The 23,264-nt window shown below is 47.8% G+C and overlaps 1 protein-coding gene across 1 annotated transcript in view; it reads left to right on the forward strand.

Annotated features, from left to right (window-relative positions):
• The first annotated feature begins 6,216 nt into the window (after nt 1–6,216).
• Adamts17 (ADAM metallopeptidase with thrombospondin type 1 motif 17) overlaps nt 6,217–23,264 on the forward strand; it is a 298,959-nt gene continuing 281,911 nt past the window's right edge. The window contains exons 1-3 of the mRNA XM_055623484.1: nt 6,217–6,385; nt 6,739–7,109; nt 15,843–16,008. Of these exons, the coding sequence (XP_055479459.1) occupies nt 6,310–6,385; nt 6,739–7,109; nt 15,843–16,008 (613 nt within the window). The 5' untranslated portion in view covers nt 6,217–6,309. The remainder of the gene's footprint in view (nt 6,386–6,738; nt 7,110–15,842; nt 16,009–23,264) is intronic.

The raw sequence follows: 23,264 nt of genomic DNA on the forward strand, positions 1-23,264 counted from the left end.
ACTTCACAACTCTTTCACAGAACACAATGATATGTTGATGAGAATAAACAAGTAGAAGGAAAATAAGGGGCATTGACGCCCAAGTCCAGGTAGGGGCGGGTGCCTCTTGGTGGAGAAAGGGGTGCAGACCCCAGGGAGTGGACTGCTCTTTCTAACAGAGCAGACGCTGAGCCATATCTTAGCCTGGGCAAGGTTCATGGATTTTTTCTTTATTGTTTTTTATGTAAGTGTGATGCTCACGAGTGAGTTTGTGTATGTGCCCATGTATGTGGAGACATTGATATCTTCTTCCTCAGTTGTTCCTCACTTTACTTTTGAAAACAAGGTCTACCTCTGAGCCTGGAGCTCCCTGATTCAGCTGGGCTGGCCAGCCAGCAAGCAAGGCCAGCGGTCCTCCTGCCTCTGCCTCTGCCTCTGCAGCGCTGCAAATACAAACATACTGCGGTGCCAGCTCTCTACAAGAATGCTGGGGACTGGACCCTCTTTCTTGTATAGCAAGCACTTTACAGACCAAACCCTCACCCCAGCCCTTCATATTATTTTTTCATGATAAATACATTTATTATATGTCAATGATACCTTTTCATTTTATTAATTGAAAAATGCCTATATCCTTTTGATGCTCTTTTGTATATTAGCACATTTAAAATCTTAAAGTGGACAAGCCTGATGGAGCCAGGAGTTCAGTCAGGAAAATCTAACCTCTGGCACTCACTGTCTGTGGCCTGGGTAGCTTCTCACAAGAGACTGAAACATGTCTTTGTCCTGACAAATCAGGCATTAGTAAGTGTTGCAGAATTAGCACGGTTGAACAGAAGCTGCTGGAGGGTTTGGGGCTCTGGCATGAGGGAAGCGATGGCGGGAAAGGTGAGCTCCTTTTACAGTTCAGGGTGACAGGGGGTGTGTGACCACAGCTGGCTGGCAGTTCTGGTGGGTCCCTGATTCTATGAAGTGAGCTATGACAGCCATCTTATTGTGTCACTCACTAAAGAGGAAAATCATCTAGAGCAAGTAGTTATCCCCAAAACAGAGTGACTCAATGTGGCCTCTCTGCTTAGAGACTCACAAAGATGTCTGGCTCTGGGATCCCCCTCAGAGGGAGAGGCAGCTGCTGCAGGCACTATTTCTGTTCTGCAATAGGCAGCTCATCACCTCTTGAGTGCACAAATAGCCAGAGTCTGGGAGTCAAAGTGTGTGTGTGTGTGTGTGTGTGTGTGTGTGTGTGTGTGTGTCAGAGGAGAGAGGGGGAAACAGAAGATCACACTCAAGAGGGGATGAACAAGAGGAAAGAGTTCAGTCAGTGAGCACAGGAGAGGTGACAGGCATAACTGGGGCACTCCAGAGGAGCCACATAGCCCAACCCGACTCTTCTTAGCTCTGCCAGGCCCTTCTGCGTCCTTCGTCCTAGGCTCTTTCCTTCCATAGCTGTAATGTGCTCATGACTTTGTCCACGTGAAAACCTCTGGGAAGTTCGTGATTGCCTATGTGCTTTGACTCTTGTTCTGGGAACTGCACTTCACCAATTATTATTTCCATACATAAAGGAACGAAACTTGTGGATGCCTCTGCAATGGCCCCGGCAGCAGCCAAGGTCAAGTCCTGTCCAGCCTACCCCCAGCTCCTCGCTTCCACTAGGAGAACCCGACAGTCCAGCTACTAGCCCCACAAAGGAAAAGGATTGTGGTGAGGCACCGATGGGTGTACCTGAACCATGAAATACTTGCATTGAAGGGACTCAGCCATCTCAGTTGGCCCCTGTGACTAGACCCTGTCACATTGTTGGGGCGGGGCCCTTCAGGCCACAGGGAGGATGATTAAAAACACTGACACTGCACGCTTGGGACACTGCACACTTGGTCCAGGTCCCTAAGGAAGTGGCTTCAAAGAGGGAGCCCAGCTTCCAGCCCTGCCTATAGGACTCACGTGTAGTCTAGGAAAAGTTCCATACAGCACCTGGGGCTTGTCCTGGGCCCATACCTGGCTCAGTTCGCACCCAGTTCTCCTGTCTCTGCAGCAAGTCTGAGAGGGTCCCTGGGAGAAACACAGAACGGAAGGCGACCATGGAATCGGGCCCAAAGAAAAAAGAGAGACAAAAGTGATGGGTTTCCCCTCTTTTGTTCTTGGCACGCTTCCTTCTGGAGGCTCTGGGGAAGGGGAATTCGATAACCATGTAACTTCACCCTTAGATAGCCCCTGAGTAGTCTGGCTCACAGCCAGGCCCTCTGGGAGGGAAACTGCCAGCAATGTCTTCAGAATCCATTTGTCTTTTCTTCTTGTGGCCCTCTCCTCCTCCCCTTTAGCCCTTCCTCTGCCCCTGCCTCTGGCACCCTGTCTCTCAGGATCTTAGCTGGACAGATCTAGTTTCATCCTACTCTGCCAGTCACAGCCACAGAACCATACCAAGGCTTTCCTTTGTTCTTTTATTTTTCTCTTAATCCCCCATCTTCCGCTCTGTAAGCGAGGACACCAATCTGCTACATATTTGATATCCTCCGCTTTGTCTACCTGCCATCTTCATACTATTACTTTGAACTTTAATTACATAAACGTATTGGATCAAATTTGTATCCCATCCTTTGAATTTTCCAGTTCATCATTGGCTTCAAAACTGCTTTTATAGAGATTTAAAACTGCACAGATTTCAGGTTCACAACTCGTTATGAAACATGTAAGCACCCCTCAAACTATCACCATGATTTTCAGTGAATATACTTATCACCTCTAAATCTTCTTCCCGGCCCTTCAGGATTCTTTCTCTAAGTACCATCACTATGTTAGTTTGCATTTCCTAGAATAAATAAATAAATAAATAAATAAATAAATAAACAAATAAATATGTAAATAAAGCCATACACTAGGTGCTCTTTTTTTTTTTTTTTTAGTGTCGCTTTCTCCACTTAATAATTATTTTGAGGTTATCTTATATCGCTGCAGGTATCAAGAGTTTGTTCCTCTTTGTAACCAATTATAGCGACACAGTGGGTATGGTCTTTCTACACTTTATCTGCTCATTTCTTGATAGATACTTGAGATGTTGTCAGGTTGCGATTAGGACAATAAAACTGGCATGACATCATTCATTCACAATCCTTTGTACAGCTACACAAGTTTGTATATAAGTGTGAGATAACTGTGTTCTAAAGCGTGTGCTTAATCTTTAAAGAAACTGTCAAGAGCTGTGGCTATAGTTTAGTTGGTAGAGTACTTGCCTATCATGCTAGAAGTCCTGGCTTTGATCCAGCACACACCCAAAAGCATGAGCATGCCTCCAAAACCAGTACTCACGAAGTAAAAGTTGGGGGAATCAGAGGTTCAAGGCCATCTTCAGCCACATAGCAGGCTCAATGTTGAGACCAGACTGATATGCTTGAGGCCTAGTCTCAAAAAAATAATAAATAAACACATAGTAAAAATAGTTAAAATGCTTTCTAAAGCAGTTGTAGTATTTTAGTCTTACCAGGTGTGTGTGTAAATTCAGGTTCCACTGACTCCCTACCAGTACTTGGTTGATGTGTTATTTGTTTTTAACCCTTTCAGATGGGTACAGAATAGTCATTTCATTGTGATTTTAAATTTACATATGACACAAAACAAAAAACTCTGACCATCTTTATAAATCCTTTTTTTTTTCTTCTTTATAAATGTTGTTTGTCTTCTTTATTAAGGTGTCTATTCAATTCTTGCTCTTTTTTAAAGAACTGGGTTGGATTTCTTGTGTGGTTTATTGTGATACAATTTTTTGTAACAAAGAAGTCACAGTTTCAACGTCTCAAGTATATGAGTCAGTAGCATAACGTTGCTCGGTCAGCATCATTATCATTTCTAAACCTTACCATCATCCTGCCTTCCTGGGTGCTAGGATTACAAATGTGTGCCATCCCGCCTGGCCAGTTTTGTCTTTCAAAGCATCCTTGATCACGGAAGAACACTTTGAGTGACACTGAGCTGCTGATTGTCTGGCAAATGTTTATTAGTGTTCTCTGTGTATCAGCAATGCCTGGGGTGTGGGGTGCAGACATACACATTAGCAAGATAGGGTTATTTAAATAATGGTGACCTTCCATGCCTGCTCTCTTTCTCACTAGTGAAGGACTTTGAACATCTGGCCCCTAATCATTGTTACTGTTTTTAATCCAAGCCACATGAACTGGCGTAACTGAAACTGGTCCAGACAAGAAAAAAAAAAGATAAACAATGAACCAAGAGGGGCATGGGTTTGATGCTTGCTTAGCACATTGACAGCTGGAGTGTTGCAGGGTCTTTATCAAAGAAGACTGCTTGGACAATTGCTTCTAAGACAATAGAAAGTCTTTAGTAGCTGCCTGGCGATTACACCATGTGTTCAGGATCCTAGTGTAGGCCCGAGTCTTCCTCAGGGTGAGCTTTTAAGCACAAAAACCATGCCCTGGTTTGACGTACCGTTAACAAGAACATTTAGCCAGAAGCAGAACTACAGAATCCAAAAATTGAGGTTGGTACATTTAGGGACTTTCCCATAACTATGGACTTTGATGGATTAGGCCTTTGTTTTCGCTGTGGAAGGTGGTACTGTGTACCTGCTGAGCTTTACAGCCTGAATGGTACTTCCACCATGGAGTCAGTTGTGCTAAGGTCTGGGGGCCCACTAAACACCAGGGCCCTCTTACAGAAGGAGCCTTTGAAACATCTGGTTTGATCAACCACTTTTCTTCTTTTCTTCATAGATTCAGTAAATATAACCAAGCGCCTATGATATACCAGGCATCTCCCAGGCCCTTGTTTCTGTTTTTAAGACTTGTTCAAATTATCAGATGTTCACACCCCAAAGGGAGCCATCATAGCTTAGCTTCTTGACTTACAGAGGAAAAACTGAACATTCTGAGGGAAAAAAACAAAAACAAAAACAAAACAAAACAAAACAAAAAAACTTCCCCACACAGCTAGCTGCTGGGTGACCATGCCCAGATAGGTTAAATTTCTCCTTTTCTTCCTATTTCCCTCCCATAATGATTGAGGCTGTGGTCAAGGCCTTAAGCTCAGGGTGAGGCAAAGCCTGACACAGAGCAGTGGACAGAACCTGGCCGATGATGCCTGATCAAGCACAGGTGCAAGCAGCAAATGACAGCCACTGGAACAGCGGCACCTTCTGTGACAAGCCTTCACAGAGGGCTACAGACAAGCTACCGGGCAAGGGCATCAAACTTAGCAGAGCTTGCCAGGGCTCACCTCATGTCTGGATGCTTTCTGGTAATCTAGGAAACCCTGAGATGAAGTCTAGCTCCTGATACTCCAAACAAAGGAATCAGTAGGTGGCTGCCACATTTTTGCTTTGAGAAAACAAAGCAAAAAATAGGGTGAGGTAGGGAGGGGAGGGGCAACTTTTACCGCTGTGGTCACGCTTGGGCCCAGTCTGTTTTGTTTTCTGTAAGGCCAACTTAAAGAAGCTTGTGGAATCACCTGTAGGGAGCAGCTAAGGGGATTATCTGGTTAGACTCTGCTGGGAAAATGAGCACGCCTTCTGTTGCTGAAAGGTGGGGTTCACGGTCAGGCTCTGCCCATCAGCTCCCCAGGGCTACTATACCTCCTGCCACCCTTCGGGAAGCTCTTGCTGTCAGTGGTGAGCCACACCTGACCTGAAGTCAGGATCACAAATTCAAGGCAAGGCTCTGACAGAAACTTGCTGTCAAGCTCAAACAAGCTCCCTTTCTGTCGGTTTCCCAGTCTTCAAGGGGGTGTGACCACGCTCTCACGTCCCCAGCCTCTGTGAATGTAAAGACCATATAGAAGTCAGGTGTGAACTCAGCTGTGCCAGAAACACTGGTCTGGATCTTTCCAGGCCAAACAAATTAAAAGAAGGAGTCACTTCAATACATAAAGATTCTGTTGTTGTTAGTTTGTTCTTTTTTCTGTTTTTGAATGGAACCGGATGGTCTGGCCTATCTTCCTGGGAAGCTACAGCAGCCTTGACCTCCCAATTCACGACAAACTGAAGATCCGGCCACCAGAGTTGGCTCTCGCCTGCCACCTGGTGTCCCGTCCCACCTACTGCCTAGAAACCACGTGTAAGAAAGTGCTTACAACCTAACTACGCACGTTGGTTTCGACCGGCCCTAACCAATACGGATAGGGAAGGCGGGGCAGAGGAAAGCAAAAGCCCAATCACTTCCTCCTTTCCAGGGAGAAGGTGGGGCTTGGTATTTACCATGTTGGGTTTGTCCGCAGCGCTAATTACTTTTTCCAAAGGCTGCAGGGCTTCACTCCGGCTGGCGTCTCCGCCTCGCACCTCCTGCTCTGCCACTACGATCTTGGGGGCTGCTGGTCCCGAGTACCATGTGTGACGACGTCCTGCTGCCCCCCTTCGTCCTGTCCTTGCTGCTGCTGGTGTGGGGGCTGGACCCGGGCACAGGTAACGTCCCTAGCTCTCGCGGCCACCTTCCCCGTGACTTCCTTGAAGCATCCTAGCGCCCGGGTGCACGGATGGACCGCTGACAGCATCCCCGGAGGGGGACGGAGGCCGCTGCCGGAGAACTGGGCTCCGGTTTCCCCCTCGGCACGCCGATGGCGCGCCGTCCCCGGTTGCGATCGGGTGGCTTCGTCGGGCTGGGGAGGCCCGGCTCGGGGGGGGAAGGGGGGGGGGGGGGGGGGGAAGGGGTCACGGCTGCGCGATGACCACGGAGCCCCGCGAGCCAGAGCGGGTGCCGCCGGCAGCGGGAGGTCTGGCGGCCAGGCCGGGGCTGACGCGTGTCCTCTCTCCCGCAGCTGTGGGCGACGCAGCGGCCGACGTGGAGGTGGTGCTCCCGAGGTGGCTGAGCCCGGACGACGTGCACCTGCAGACGCTCCGGGGAGCCGCGGGGCTCCGGCGGTGGCGGCGACCCCGAGCATCTCCCAGTGGCCCCCGTGCAGGGCGAGGAGAGCGCGCCCTGCTGCTGCACCTGCCGGCCTTCGGGAGGGACCTGTACCTGCAGCTGCGTCGCGACCTGCGTTTCCTGTCCCCGGGCTTTGAGGTGGAGGAGGCGGGTGCCGCGGAGAGCAGCACCCACCCCACCGAGCTGTGTTTCTACTCCGGACGAGTTCTGGGCCATCCGAGCTCCCTCGTCTCCCTAAGCGCCTGCGGCGCCGCCGGCGGCCTGGTACTGCCCGCGCCCCCTATGGGTCTGCCCTGCCCGGTTTGTTGCGTCGCCTGGGGTGGTCCCCCGGAGGGCTGGGCGGGAGAAGACCTTCCTCCCAACTCCCTCATTTGGTCTTCCAGCCTGTGCCTTCTGAGCAGAGAGGACACAAGGGGAGGCCTGTCATTGCCCCCTCTGTTGTGTGCTGAACCTGGCTGAGGTGGGGTTGCATTGAGAAATTAGCTATACCTCACCTAGGGGAATCCGTATGAAACTGTCAGGCCCCACCCACCCAGGGTCTGCCCAGCTGTGTATGTTTTATGCACGTGTTAAGTGGGGGAAAATAATGTCCATTTCATCTGTCTGGGGATGGGGTAGCTACGTACGTCTCTTCTGTCCTTTGAGCCTTCTCTTTTATACTGGGAGGGGACACCAGGCAGGGCATGGCTAGGCACACTTTTGTTGGCTGAAAGGTAAGACCAAGAGAGGAAGTGTGGCTGGTAGCCTTACTTCCTTACACCAACAGCAGGCATTTGTCTGGATCCACCCTCAGTGGGAACTGTGGGGCGCTCACCCGTTCAGGTGCAAGCCTTGTTCTTAGGCTTTCTCTTCTCAAAGACCTTGCCTTGCTGTGTTCGAAACACCTGTGACAAGCACGCTGTGGCGCAGGGGGAGTTTGCTGTGGTTTTGCCCTGTTTGTGCTCACACTTGGGCACTTGGCTCCATCGGTGCCCAGCCAAATTCTTCTCTGCTTCTTCATGGTGCCCCGAAGGAGAGCACATGGCTGGCAGATGGGTTGCCCCGGAAAGGCCTGGCATCAGAGCATGCAGCGTACACACTGTTTGTATATGTTTTGTCATATTTGTCATAGTAGACCTCTGGGAAAGCAGAGATAGATAGATAGATAGATAGATAGATAGATAGATAGATAGATAGCCAGGCAGACAGAGATATAGGCAGCCCACCGTGGGCCAAAGAAATTGCCCCTTTCACTTAATCTTGCATCACCACCCACAATTCTCCAGCCAGTAGCAAAGCTCGAAAGCCCATGACTCCAAAAGAATTTAGATGAGGTTTCTGCTTTCTTGGCACTGGGTTTGGGGGACCTGCAGATATAATTTCCCGGGAGCAGCCTAATCTTCAAGAATGTTTTGAGGTCTCCTGTTAGGGTATAGTTTACTTTTGTTTGACTGGGAGAAGTTGGCAGCCTTGGCGAAAGAAGGCAAGATTGTGGTGGAGCCTGGTAGGCGTTAGTGTGGAACGAGGGCAAAGGGTGTGGGCTGTGGGCGAGGAGGCTTGTGGGAGTGACACAGGCTCAGATCGTTGTAGGACTGGGGTCAGCGCTGTATCATGTTCTGGGAGGGACTCAAAGGCCCACATCATTTTTCCTGTTTTTGCCAAAGTGTTTCAAGTCTAGGTCACATCCCCGTACTGTACATGGAAACATCTGAATCCCATTTGCTGCGGTTTCGTGAGTTTCTGGAGAGGTCAGAGTTTATACTTCTTGGTGTAAAGTTTCCAGCGAGGAGCTATCTGTGAAGGAGCCCAGGCTGGAAATCTGGAGAACATTGATTTAAAGTCCTCACAGAGTGATTGCTGAGCCTCCTCACGGATGCCATCTGAGCCAGCTTTTCAGGAAGATGCGCTGCCCTTCGCCACCATGTGAGGGCGCTGTGCCTTAGAGAAAGGAACCCAGCCAAGACTTGAGTTCACCCTGAGCCAGTTGCGGGTGGACTTCTGAGTCTTTAGATTTTTCAGTTCCAGTTTGAGGAGACACTGCTGTTGTTTAGTCTGCCTTATTCATCCTGTTCGTGCTCCCCGAGTACACATAGGCAAAGGCCAAGGGAAGGAGGGAAGAGTCATGGCTGCCAGCTGGTCTCTTAGTGTCAGGGTGATGGTGGGACACGAAGGAAAGAAAGCCTGTACCTGAGATTGCCCTGCACCCCATCTTTGGCGTGGTTGTTCACCCAGGTGGGTGGTGAAATTGTGCTAGGTACCTAGCGGTTAGAAGCTTTCTGAAGTGTGCAGTTGTGTGTGTACTCACCAGGATAGTCTCAGCTACAAGACATGCGTAGGAAGCGATGTCCAGAAGGCAGCTCTTGGTATCTGTGGTTGGGGGTATTTCAAAAGCCTTCTTGTATTGAAAGAATCATGTTAAGCAGGGATTGGCAGACCTTTCCCAGAAAGGAGCAGAAAGTTAAGCTCCGAGAGCCATCTAGTCCCAGTCATGTCTTCTTAACGCTGTCATTTTTGAGCGACAGCAGCTATGGGAGGTAGCTAGGCATGTGAGTGTGGCTGTGTCCAACAAACCCTGTCCTGGATTCTGGGTGGCATTTTGGTCATTAGTACATTTTGCCCTTAGCCAGCGTCTACAAATGGCTGTGTCTGCACAGGGGCAGGAGTAGCATGGGTTTTATCTTGCTGGCACTGGTGCTGTTTGTGCACAGAGATGTTGGGAGTCTGTGTAAAAGGAGCTTCATTACCAGGATACAGCACTTCTAAATCGTTTATGGGGCACAGAGGGTAAGTTGCCCCCCCTGACTTTGTTGGCTGCAGGCAGTGACGTGGGCCTGTGGTGTTTCGCCTTCTGTCTTATCAGGAAGAGCTTTGCCAGCTGCACTTTTTGGATCTTCAAAGACCCCAGGCCCAAGGATTAATTGTTTTCTGTTTCTGCTGCTTCATTTTATTTACATTTCACGGAGTCTTTAGATGTAGCGTAGTTTTGGCAGGATTCCTGTAACCATGGAATTGGAAAGCAATGAGCTTCAGGCTGGTGGAGAAGGTATCTCTCCTAATGGGTTTACCCAAGCCACCTGTGACCAGCACTGGGCGATGGAGGGCCAGCAGGATTCCAAATTGAACTTCTTGGATAGAACAGGCCAGTGGGGGTGAGGCAGGGGGTTCAGGCAGAGAAAGAGGACCAATTGCAGCAAAAGCTCTTTGTGGCCTGTCTGGAGTGAGTGTATGTATAAAAGGACTGTTTTAGAAGGGGGGGATGGGGTCTGAGAGGAAGGACACAGGCTGCCATTGGGTCTGATGGACTGAGCGGTGGCCCTCCTTCCTCTTGCAGCTCTGCAGACCCAGATCTGTTCACTCCGCTGTGGCTGAGGACGTGGTCCACAGGAGTGTACTATGTGTGAGCTGTGGGACCAGAGAGGACACCAGAGTATTCTGGCTGTGGGACACCAAGGAGCCAGGTCCATTTCTCAGGCCACTCCAGAAGGACCAAGGAGAGTAGAGTGTGCCCAGGCATGACTCTTCTGAAGTCTCAGCCATGTGGCACAGCTTACTGGCTCTGCCATGCAGTTTAGACACTGAGTTAGTTATCTGGGTTACCACCTTTGCTCTGGCTGGTCAGCAGAGGCAATACCGATTTTGTGAGCCATGATGGGGGAGGGGGCTCTTCCAAACCACCCTTTGTAGAGCTCTTGTTACCCCGGCTGCCGAAGCACTCACTGGCTGGGGGGCCTCAGGCCCCATCCACTCCCATCTGTACACACTTCCTCCCCTAAAAACCAAAGTGTGTGCTCTCTAACGGCACCAAGAGAACTGCAAGAATAAATCCGTGTTCCACACCTGCCATGTACAGAATGCTTGGGTAAGGCCTGCCAAGCCTCAGAGATAAGCGTAACACAACCCTGTCTGAAGGCTTCCTCATATGCATGGAAGATGAACCAGAGAAGCAAGAGGAGAGATTCTTGAAGATGGATACTGGGGCCAGGCTGGGTAGACCTCAGTCAAAAGAGGGTTGGAGCTGAAGGGAGTGGACCTCATGTTCTAGGACAGAAGAGTTACAGCCTAGCTACCAAGGCCAGCTCCTTCCAAGATAAGGGACCTAGGAGTTGATAGTGGGGTAGGGTAGGGTGGGCTAATTAGGGGCTGATGGGAGATGAACTGAATAGACATGTTTGAGTAGGATGTGATGGTAGACCAGATACCAATCGGTAGCATATGAAATGTCCCACAGAACAGGATTTTTCAACCCTGAGCTGAGCAGAGACCCCTACAGGGCTGGTTAAACTAACCAGGCCTACCCACAGGCCCTTTGTAGGTGCTATCACTGCTGCTGTTGGCCTGGTTGTCTGGGGCATCCTGGTAAGGACATGGTGGAGAGGTCTGGAGAGAGACCTTTGGGATGACAGGCTCAGGCTTTCGATGGGGGAGATAACCATGGATAGGGTGATATCCACAGAAGGGAGGTTTCACAGAGAGCAGGCAGTCCTTTGAAGCTATCTGACTTTAGTGAGCAGAAGTGAAGAGACCCGCAAAGGGGTTCACATTCTGAAGAAGAGATAGTGTTGGAAAGACCAGGCATCTGCGTTCAGGAGTTTCACATTTGCAGATGTGGCAGCAAGGCTGAAGGTACAGGTTGGGAAGGCCCTCATGTCTGGCTGTGCAGGGTGGGGATTGAAGGCCCCTGACGCTCTAGCTGCCTCAGTAGAATCTGACAGGTCCATGTCTCTCCTGCATCTTAACTAACCTCCTGCACATACAGACATAAGGGTGTCTTCAGCCCCCAACCGTGTACACACAGACATGACTGGAGACAGCATAGGCATCCCTACATAGCTCTTAGGGCCACAGTTCAGTGTTACTGCTCTAACGGTCATGAGATGCCCAGGTTCCAAATCCAGGTGCTTCTAGACATCAAAGTCAGGGCAGGAGGTAGCTTGAGTCTCCACAAGCTGTTAAAAGCTATTAAATGGTGGTTCTTGTCCATGGCTGTCCATTGAATTTCCTGAGCTTCAAGATGAATATCCATACTTGCATTCCCTGTATCCCCTCCTAGAGTGGGGCCTGGATATCAGGGCTTTTCATGTAATACCATGCATCATAAAGCAGGGGATGACAATTCCCAATCGAGGGCATTGTGGGCTATCTATTTTAGAGGTATCTGGGCCAGTCCATTTAGTTTCTTTAGGAACCATGGCGTGACAGCCTCAGGAGAAATCAAGAAGGATAGTCATGATTCCTGCCTCATTGGAACTATTAGGTTGTGAAAATGTCTGATAACATGGGGCAAACATTGTACTGCTGGGAAGGGGGCTTGGGGAAAAAGTGGAGGATAGGGAGAGATAAGGAGGGCTGGTAAGCACTTAGAGGTAAGACTGTGAGTTGGGGACAGGAAGGGATCCTTTTGACACAGATTGGATGTATTTCTGGGTCAGCCAAGCATCTCATTCTCAGGCCTGCGCAGCCCAGGTAAATGTTGGAAAGAGCCACGGAGCCCTAAATTAGACATTCTCAAGCTGTGTGTAGCCAGCCTTTGGGGGTTTTGTGCGCCAAACAACTCTTTTATAGCAATCACCTGTCAGATATCCTGCCTAACAGATAGTTACATTCTGACTTCTAACGGAAGCAGAATTACAGCAACAAAAATGACTTTATGACCGGGCACCGTGGCACACGCCTGTAATCCCAGCACTCAGGGAGGCAAAGGCAGGCGGAGCTCTGTGAGTTTAAGGCCAGCCTTTTTAACAAAGTGAGTCCGGGACATCAAAGGCTACACAAAGAAACCCTGTCTTCAAAAACCAACCCCCCTCCTAAAAAAAAAAATAATATTATGGTTGGGGGTGACCACTACATGAGGAACTGTATTAAAGGGTGACAGCATTAGGAGGGTTGAGAACCGCTGCTCTAGGTGATGAGAGTGAGGCCTAGCGAGGGGGAAAGGTAGGGCTTTTCTGTGGCTAGCCCATGGGCTGAATACTTTATGTCACTCTTTCTCTCACATACCTGTCCTGGTCATGTCTCTGAAGGTCATGTCTCATGAGAACCAGGAGCTGTCAGGCTGATCTGTTCCTTTATCCGTCCCACAGCCCTGCTCTCTTCTGACCCCAGTGGGAGGAAAGCTCTATGTGGGACACTCCTCCCAAGATGCCCCAGAACCTTTCACTAAGCTAAAAGATTTTGAGTACGCATGTGAAGAGTTTTCCACTAGACGACACTTCTAGCTCTCTAACCCTGAATTCAAGCTGGCTGCTCCATGATTTTTGCACGCTACATGGCTTTGAAAGTGCTGGAGCCTGGAGCTGCTTTTGGCCTCCCGGAGTCAGAGTGCCTCCAGGAGGACCGAGCTTCCCACTAGAGTTGAGGACCAGTTATTACAGAAGGCCAGTTCTGCACTTGCACCTCTGCCTGCACTACCCGCCGCAGCCCCTCTCCACACTCTCCGAGGATCCTGAGTGAGCAAATCCAAGTTCTTGCCTCCAAGGAGAGGGAAAGAGAAGGAAGCTGGGCTCCCCCACGGGTTGTGCAATACCACTCTGAGACAGTTTCATTTAGGCAGTAAAATCTGAGTTGTTGTTGTTGGCAAGGGTTCTAGTGGAATGGAAATCTCGAACCCTGCTAAGAGCTGGAAGTGTGGTCTCCCACTGTATGTTGGGAAGGACACTAGGTTGTAGACAATCCGAGGAGCTGAGCGGATCTACTCTTCCTGTGTAATCTCCATTGGCTTGAGGAAGATGGCCCCCAGCTTGAGACAGGAAACCCTGCAAGCATTGTGTAGAGGACAGTATTCTCAAACCGTCCCCCAGACTAGCACTGTCTGTTAGTGTTGGGGACCTTGCTAGAAGGGCATATAGCTGAACCCAATCCAAGGTCTCCAGGTGCTGCTGCTACCTGCTTCAGCATGTTAACCGTTTTGTTTTGATTTTTCTTTGTGTGGGATGTATACACATCTCACACACATCTTGGAGGTCAGAAGTCCAACCCTGGGTATCTCTTCTTAGATGCTGTACACCTTGCTTTCTTATGAGAAATGGTCCCTCTTTCACTTGAAACATACCAAGTAGGCTAGATTGACTGGCTAGTGAGGCCCAGGGACCCTCCTGTTTCTGCTTCCTCTCCAGTGTTGGGATTATAAGCTTGTGCCACCATGCCTGACTTTCATCCTTGTGTGGCAAGCTCCTTACCAACTGATATATATCGTCATCCCTGTCATGGCTTTGGAAATGGAAGGAGGGAGGATGAATGAGAATGAACATAAGTATATATATGTGTGTATGTATACATATATGTATATACATATATACATACACACATATATATATACACATATATATGGGCCTATGGTATGTATCCATGACTCCTAAGATGGGTCCACCTGATCTGAACCTATGCTGGCCAAGGTAGGCCTGAGATGTTTGGCTCAGGAGAAGGGACGCTGCAAGGACCGGTGTTCAGAGTGGGTCCTTTGATCTTGGGCTGCTTCAGGGTCTTGTAGGGGTTTTGCCTTGTTTTGCTGCCTGCATTAAGGAGGGACACAGATAGCAGGTATCTCGGACAGGGAGGTTTTCAGTGAAGTTAGCTTCCAGGGAAAGTGCTCCGCACGATGCCCCTCCTCACATTCGTATTTACTGTATTACAATGACAAAAAAAGCATGGTGGTGTACATTTTTAATCCCAGTGCTCTGGAGACAGAGGTCAATGATGATTCCTGTGAGCTCTAGGCCAGCCAGGGTTACATAGGGAATCCCTGTCTCCAAAAGAGGGGGGGAGGGGAAGTGACAAATTAAAAATAGTAATTTTTAAGATTTTCATTTGATTTCTAAACCTTATTAGGTAGCAAGTATTCATACTCACTTTTAAGAGGATTATGAGTTATATTTAGGCTCATTTACAAATGGGACTTTTCACCTTTAAATATTTAGTGCTGTCTTAGAAATTTAATATTCAATTTTACATTCAGGGTTTTTTTGTTGTTTTTTTGTTTTTGACTACCTAAAATCAAGCCTTTCAACCTGGTCTTATAAATACAGGAGGGCCTGAGGTCTCTTTACACACCCTGGTTCTGCTTCTAAGATAAACATTCAAATTTGGACTACAGTATGGCTAATATCCATTTGTAAGTGAGTATATACCATGTGTGTCTCTCTGCTTCTGAGATAACCTCACTCAGGATGATCTTTTCTAGTTCCTACCATTTGCCTGCAAATTCCACAATCTGCTTGTTTTTAATAGCTGAGTAGTATTCCATTATATAATGTACCATCATTTCTGTATCCATTCTTTGGTCAAGGGGCATCTAGGTTGTTTCCAGATTCTGGTTATTACAAATAAAGCTGCTATGAACATGGTTGAGCAAATGTCCTCGTTGTATGGTTGAGCATATTTCAGATATAGGCCCAGAAGCTGGATTCTTACTTTTCTGAGAAAGCACCAGATTGATTTCCAAAGTGGATATTAGCCATATAATATAAGATAAACATACTAAAATCTATAGACCTGAAGAAGGTAAATGACAAAAAGGATCCTAGGGAAGATGCTTAATTCTCATTCAGAAGGGAAAACAGGATAGACACCAGAAGTGCTAGAAGAGAGGAACCTATCACAGATGTCCTCTTAAGACTCCTCTCAGCAGGGAATCGAAGCAGATGCTGAGACTCACAGGCACACTCTGGACAGAGTAGAGGAAATCTTATGGAAGAAGGGAGATATACAAAGACCCAGAGGAGACAGGAGGACTTCTCCTATCAGTGGACTAGGGAAGAGGGATAGGGGAAGGAGAGGGAGGGAGGGTGGAACTTAGAGAAGATGAGGGAGCAGGCTACAACTGGGATACAAAGTGAATAAACTGTAAGTGATAAGAACAATAATAAAATTGGAATACAAAATCAAACCCATCGGATACTCTCTCAGCTGCTCTTAAATGCTGCAAATTTGGGGTAGAAATTTGCAGAGGGGGTCGTCACTCCCCCTCTGCCACACATGAGTGAGTGAGGATGACCAATGTCCCTTTGTCTTCTTTCTGGGCAGGTTGGCCTCATCCAGCTCGAGCAGGAGCAGGTGTTCATCCAGCCCCTCAATAATTCAGGGGGCCCATTCGGTGGCAGAGGACATCTGATCAGGCGCCAATGGTCCTCCACCCCCAGCCCATCTACCGAGGTCAAGGGAACCGAGCATCATTGCGAAGTAGTGGCAGGTGAGTCTGTGCAGCAGAGGCGTTGGAATGGCGTGCACACACAGCTGACACCCATCGGGCTCACAGTGGTCTTCCTTCTACAGTCACGTGTCACGTGATGGCAGGGACATAGTTCTGAGAAGGATTTTATTAGTTGTTTTTCTTCCTGCATGAAATCATAAAGTTATGCACTTAGATCAGGATGACTACAATGTCGCCCAGTGGTAGAATCTTACAGGATCACCGCTGTATTTATCATCTCTGGTTAATAGAAACAGTGCTATCGGCATAATAGAATATTTCAGAAGCTTCGCTGTTGTCCGCAAAGCCTTTATTTCTGTGTATATTAGTATTAACATTTCATGTGTAACTGCCCTTTGGAAAAGTTTTATTTCTGCAAGGAACCCAGGACATTTCATTTTCTGAATTGTTTTTTCGTGACAGGGTTTCTCTGTAGGCCCGGCTGTCCTGGACTTAGTTTGTAGACCAGGCTGGCCTTGAATTCAGAGATCTGCCTGCCTCTTCCTCCCAAGTACTAGGATTAAAGGTGGGTGACATCATGCCTGGTTTAATTAAGAGCTTTAGTTTTAAGCATCCAGAGCACGTAGAGACCAGAATACCTTATTACCAAGGCTCAGCTTGGCAGCATAGCTGGGACACTCTGAGGAGACCTTCCTCTGAGGTCATCTGCCTTTGTATAAGCTGGTCCTCAGCCATGGATGCTATAGTGAGAGTTGCCTGGGCAATCTGTTAAACCCTGGGCAGCAGCATCTGCAGCACTTGGGAACTTTTTCACTACTTGCATTCTCCATCCTCATGTCAAACCTGCAGAGACCAGAGTGCCCACAGCCTGGTTCAGAGACATGATCATGTGTGAAAAACACCACTTAAACAGTACCATTTAGGGAAGTGGGGAGATGGCTCAGTTGGGGAAGTTCCTAACACACAATCCTGAGGACCCAGAACCCACAGAAGGAACAGGATTTGGAGGTACACATCTGTAACCCAGCACTGGGGACCCAGGACAAGTGGCTTCCCGGAGGCAGTTGCCCAGCTAGCCTGGCTGAATGGGTGAGTGCCAGGCCCCGTGAGGGAGTGTCTCAGAAGACAAGGGAGGGACTGAGGACGTGGCCTGAGGCTGATTTCCAACATCCATGCACATGCACATACACTGAAGGCCTGAATATATCCCTCCCCAGTGCCGTTTGCTTAGCTGTCCTCTCAGATCCTGAGCTAATGGGTCTGGGGTATGACTTAGGTGTCATGGTTTTTGTAAATGACATATAGTTCGGGTTGGGAAAGCCTCTGCTTTTCATTCTGCACCTCTATTCGAACAACTGTGGTTTAGCAGGCGTTTAAGAATATTTAAACAGTGTGCCTGAAAATGTTCCCTGGCAAGACTGGTTTAATCTGCATCTTCCAGGTAGCATTTCTTCCTGGCTGGGGCCTGCTTTCACAGTTCAGAGTTCATCTTTCTGCAGAGATGTAGCATGACTCCGTTTGGTGTTCTAGTGAGCTTGGAAATAAGTGAGGATGGCTTTCAGTTCAGTTCAGCCGTTGCCTGAGGCTTGCCATTACCCTTCTCAGGCTGTCAGCCTCTGGCAGGGAGAGTTAGCAGTGACCAAAACAAGTTAAGTCCAATGAGAGAGAATGTTGCTTTAATTTCAGGGTTTTTCTTAATTGCTGTCCACACCCTTCTCAACTGTGGGGAACAACCGACCACAGCATAAAATTAATAGGCACTAAAATACCCTTTAATGGGATTCAGGGGTTTTTGACTCATGGGTCTGAACTTGAGACAGGTCAGTTTCATTGGCTCGTTTCTCCCTCATTATCTGTTTTATAGCAAACAGCTATTATTTGTTGTAAATGTTTGTGCGCTGTCTGCAGCTGACCAGCACACATGGGTTCAGAGGCCGCGACTCTTCTGTGTTCAGCCCTGTTGGTATGTTGGCCTCACCTGGAGAGCCTGACCAGCTACTCATACCTATCTGCTTTAGGGATGCTCTCCCTGGAGCATAACCAGGGCACCTGACCATCTAACAGTCATTTGCCTGGTGATGAGTACCACCCAGTAGGTGCCCAACCTCTTTGATGTTGGGTCAGGATGTTGTTGACCTGTGTGTTCAGAACATCCATAGTTATTCTGGGATGCATGGGGCCTGCAGGTTTGGACACCCCTGTGTGGAATGCTCAACGGGAAAGCAGTATCTGGGGGCCACTGAGAGTGAAGTTTCTCAGATGAGAACCGTCACGTAGGGCCACACGGTGACGTGAAGGGCAGATGGGTTCTGTTCTCCTCACTCAAGCCAGCACCCACCAGCTGCCAGTCTGTGACCCGAAGCCCAGCGTGTCTGCCAGTGAGCTAATGGGATATTTATCTGATGATCCGCTTCCATCCTCTCTGAGGGGGCAACAACTAGAATTGCTGAGCAAATGACAAATGGTGCTTGTGTTTGCGTCTTTGTGTTCACAGCTGATTTTGGAACACGTTTTGAGACTGTTTAGCCAGTAATGGAGGAAAGAAAATGAGCAGTCAGGGTGGGGTGAGCGCTGAAGAGAAGCCTCTGAATCTGCCTCAAGGACAGTCTTTCCTTCCTTTCTCCCACATCTTCTCCCAGCCCCTCTGAGGTGCGGGAGCACGTGTGTGTAGCCCAGGTTGCAATGCAAAAGGCTCCAGACGAGGTAGGGGCATGACACTGAAGACAGCCTCTGGCCTGTTTGGTTTACATGACATTCTCAGTCCATGCTTCTGCTGTGTGGAGAGAGACGTTTGGCCTTTCACTGGACTTAGCTAATGAGACTTTTGTTCAGAACAGCTTTCTAACGCTGGGCTTTAGAACTCGGGGGTTGGGGGTGGGGTGGGAATTCACTTTCTTGCACAATAGCAAAGTACATTCTTGAAGTTTTCTATAAAAGTTAAATCAGATTAATCCAAGCTTTCCACAGGGTGATGCGTTCTATCTAGCTGAAACAGGCGGCTTATATATTGACTCTTTATTACTTGATCCTTAGGCCTGACCCCAGAGTGGCCTGTCTGGCTCCTTCAGGTAAGGAGAAATGTAACAGATCTACCCTGAATCACTGAACCTACCTGAGGAATGAGCTTCTGCAACCATCTAGTTAGTAGCTTGTGTCTGGATAGGGTAGGGACTAGAGGGACCAACACAGCCAAGGCCACTGGGAGGAGGAAGAACTTCCTTCCAGGAGATTCTTCCTGAAAAACTCTGTGGGCTCCTGGAGAAGGGATAGGCTGATCATTTTCCCTCCTAGGCATTCCTTTTTAGAACTCCACAAACTGATTCACAAAATAAAACTTCAGTTTACAACATGGCAAGAAAACATGGAATCTACAAACTTTCTTTTCTTTTTTTTTTTTTTTTTTTTAAGTATTTTGGGTACAATCATGAAGACCTTTTAGCTATTTTTGATAGCGAAATGGTTCTTCAGATATCTTGGAATGCTCCTTGAGTTTCAAGTGGTCATTTTGATCTCGAAACTTTGTTTTCTTTTTTTTTTTTTTTTCTGTACTTGTTTTAATTTCTCCACTCCTAGAATCTAGCATCTTCCACTGCTATCTTCGTGGCATCAAGTACCAATCTGACTTCTTTACTGTAGTTGGTGTCGCACACAGGCAAGTCGAAGTCAGCAAACAAAAGAACAAAGATACGTTTGCAATGGGGCATTTTAAAAACGGGAATTCCTTCACAGTTCTGAGTGAGAGTGAGCTCATTAGAATATAAATCTGGCCCAGAGTGGGGTCTACACAGCACTGAGGAATGTTTCCAAAGCTCTGTTATGATTGCTTTGTGAAATTATTAGTTGTTTTCCAGCATTGTCTGGTCCGTATCTAGTAATATGAAGTCATTTTTGATGAGTGACTAGAAGATATCACAACATTTCAGAAATTTTACATTGCTAATTGGTATAAAATTTGCATGTTTAATCATGCATATGTGTGTGTGTGTGTGCGCGCGCGCACGCACGCTCGTATGTGTGCTCACGCTAATTCATAGCTTAATTCATAGCCGGCCAGGACTTGGGCTTTATCTCAACTAAGATTCTCTAGTTAGAAAAAAAAAAAGAGCAATCAAACTGGCTTAAACACTAGAAACACTGGCCTGAGCTTACAGGATTGACGGGTGATGCAGGAGGCTAGATGTCAAGTGCGTTTGACCTGGCTCATCTTCATGCAATGTCTTGGTACTTGCCATCCCCTCTCAGCTCACAGAGGCGGCTCCAATGAGAGGTAAGGTCCTCTCCTGAGTTGGGATTTGAGGTAGGCCGGCCTGCGTTACTGTCAGCTCACCATCGCTTTCAGATGTGTGGAGTCTGGAGAATGTAGAGTCCCCAGGCGCCTGAGGACTACCACTCTGCCTGCTAGCCCTGGCCTGACTGCCTGCAGGCCACCACACTCTAGGCTGAAAAACAGTGGTGTGGACTTCTGACACTCTACCTCGACCTAAGTCATTTTCTCTAGCCCCGAGGTTGATGACGAGGCAGCTTCCTTCCTATTTCCACGGTGGGCAATTTAAGCTGATCAACTCCTCGTTCCAGTTCCACCTGGACGAGGGAGAAGAGTGACGGCTGGCCCTCACTTTCTCAGGAAGGGCTTAATTCCTCTGGGATTGCTGCCTCTGAACTAGTGGTTCTCAGCCTGGGGAGTCAAATGACCCTTTCACAGGGGTCTCGTGAGACCATCAGAAACGTAAGATGTTTTACATTACAGTTCATAACAGGAGCAAAATTACAGCTATGAAGTTGCAAGGAAAGTAATTTTACGGCTGGGAGTCACCGCAACACGAGGAACCGTATTAAAGGGTCGCAGCCTTAGGAAGGTTGAGAAACACTGCCCTAGACTCTGAGATGTTCAGTCATTGGTGGAGTTTTAGTAGTAGCAGTAATAAATGATAATAGAAATGTCTATGTTTTGTTTTGTTTTATTTTTTCTGATTTTTTTTTTCTCCAGTGTTCCTTGTTGAAAACAGCAGCCTTCTATGTTCTGGATCTTTGTTCTGGATCTATGTTCTCTGCAATAAGAAGCTTAAAGAGATGGATGGGAACTGGGGCGGTAGTTTAGCAGGTAGAGCTTTAGCCGTGCAAGCTCGCGGGCTGGAGGTCCCAGCACCGGGTAAATGCCAGGCGGGCATGGCAGCCCGTCAGTCTAGCTGTATTGGTGAGCTGTGGGTTCAGTGAGAGACCCTGCCTCAGTATCTACGGTGGAGAGTGATTGAGGAAGACACCCTACATCATAGACGTGCCTGGACATGCCTGGACACCCCCCATGTGTATACACACACACATGCAAATATGCACATATTCCACAGGATACATACACCAAAAAGTGGAGTTAAACTGCTACATTGAGCTCCTTCCACTCAGTATTTTACATACCAATTTACATATAATTTGCATTTTTTTTTCTATGATCACTGAGAGCAGACACTAATATTTCATGATTATTATGCCACGAGAAACAGAAGAAAGACTTGTGGTAGAGGCTCAAGTCTGGTTTCCTTCGGGGAGACTTAACATGCCTGCACCTCTGATTCAGTCTGCTGGGGCTTCCGTAACAGAAAGCCACCTGAGTGGGGCTTAAGCCTTTCCACAGCTGTGGAGGCTGCGAGTCTGAGGTGGGGCTTGGCCAGGCTGTTCTTCCTGAGACTGTGAGAGGCGCTCTGTTCCACGCCTTTCTCGGCCTTTCTCCTGCCTTCTCGCTGCCTGTCTTCTCAGGGACCCATTTTGGTGACTTCTTTTTTTAGTTACTTGCAGAAAGCAAAACAAAATCTACTCATACGGATGCATTCTGAGGCGGTGGGGGTTGGGACTTGAGGATTCAGGGACAGGAAACAATTCAGGCCCTCCCAGCCACTGTTTTCTCATCTAGAACATGGAGATTAGCACCACATGGAACTTACTATTCTATACCATCCCCTGATGACGGCTGTCTTGCCTGCTTCTTCCAGTCATTGTTGGCCAACAGTACAAGTGAGGGTGGTTGGTACCACTTCCGCTACTGAAAAATGCGGCTAAGGGCATTCTAACAATGCCTGGCTGAGAAAAAAAGAAATGTAAGTGTAGATACTATGGTTGGCTTGTCATCACTTCCTCAAGGTTTCTTTTGGAAACAGTTGAGGAGCTTGGAAATCTCAGACAAGTATGGCCTGTCTGACCTTTATTCCCCTCAACTATGACTGAAAAATGTCTTCTCGGGCTTGTGGAAGTACTCAGTCAGTGTGCACTTGTACTTAGCCACTAATAAACAATTGGCTAAATTATTCATATGCTCATTCTTCGCTGTCAAGACACCATCCTCTAGTGTCCTGGGTTCTAGATTCAGCACAGGGAGGAGCCTTCACAGAGGCCTGAGCTTGGACCCAGAGGCTCTCATGGCCATCAGTCTCATAAGTGAATCAACAAAACAAAACAAATAAAACCCAAGGTTTTATTTTGCAAAATTAGAAAGTGCCCTTGGAGGTCTCAGGCTTAAGTTTCCCCTCTCACTAGCTCTCTGGTCCTTCACTGCCTGGTTTGGAGACCAACAGAATAAAGAGGGTGCAATTTCTTTCTAGTAATGTAATATCAGGCAAAGACACCCCCCAGAACAAAACCAGCAAGTCTCTCTCCTAGGACTCTGATTTAAGCCATGTTCATGTCTGGCCATAGATTCAGAGAGAAATTGAACGTTTGTGGCCCTCATTCTCTCCTCCAAGCGATGGTGGTGTGACTCTGTCACATTCTCTTTCTGTATAGGGTGGTAAAGCTGTGTGCTGTGGTTGTTGTATTTTCACATCTACGTAAATGGTTTCATTCCAGGCAGTGAATGGTTTGTCCTTCACGGTAATGGTTTCCAGCCTTATCTATGCTGATGGATGCAAATCAAGTTCATGCCATTGTAGAAGTTTGCCTGCTAATCTCTTCAAAGAATTAGCTTTTTCTTCCCTCTGCTTTTTGTTCTCTACTTCTTTAACTTATAAGTTATACTTATATATATTGTTTGATTTTTCTATTTTTTTGTAACTTTATTCTATATTCAGATGGAGTCTCAATGTATTGGCCCAGCTCGTCTGACACATGATCCTCCTGTTTCAGCTTCCAAAGTAGTTGGTACCATAGGTCCATACCATCATACCTCTCTCTGTTTACTTTTATCTGATTTGTTTAGATTGTTAAAGATTTCTTTGTGCATGCACGTATTTGTCTGTGTTAGTATACATACATGCAGATGTATGGGTGTGTGTGTGTGTGTGTGTGTGTGTGTGTGTGTGTGTGTGTGT

The sequence above is a fragment of the Psammomys obesus genome, unplaced genomic scaffold, assembly GCF_907164565.1.
Source record: "Psammomys obesus unplaced genomic scaffold, mPsaObe1.curated_primary_1811, whole genome shotgun sequence".
In the NCBI taxonomy this organism is placed as follows: domain Eukaryota; kingdom Metazoa; phylum Chordata; class Mammalia; order Rodentia; family Muridae; genus Psammomys; species Psammomys obesus.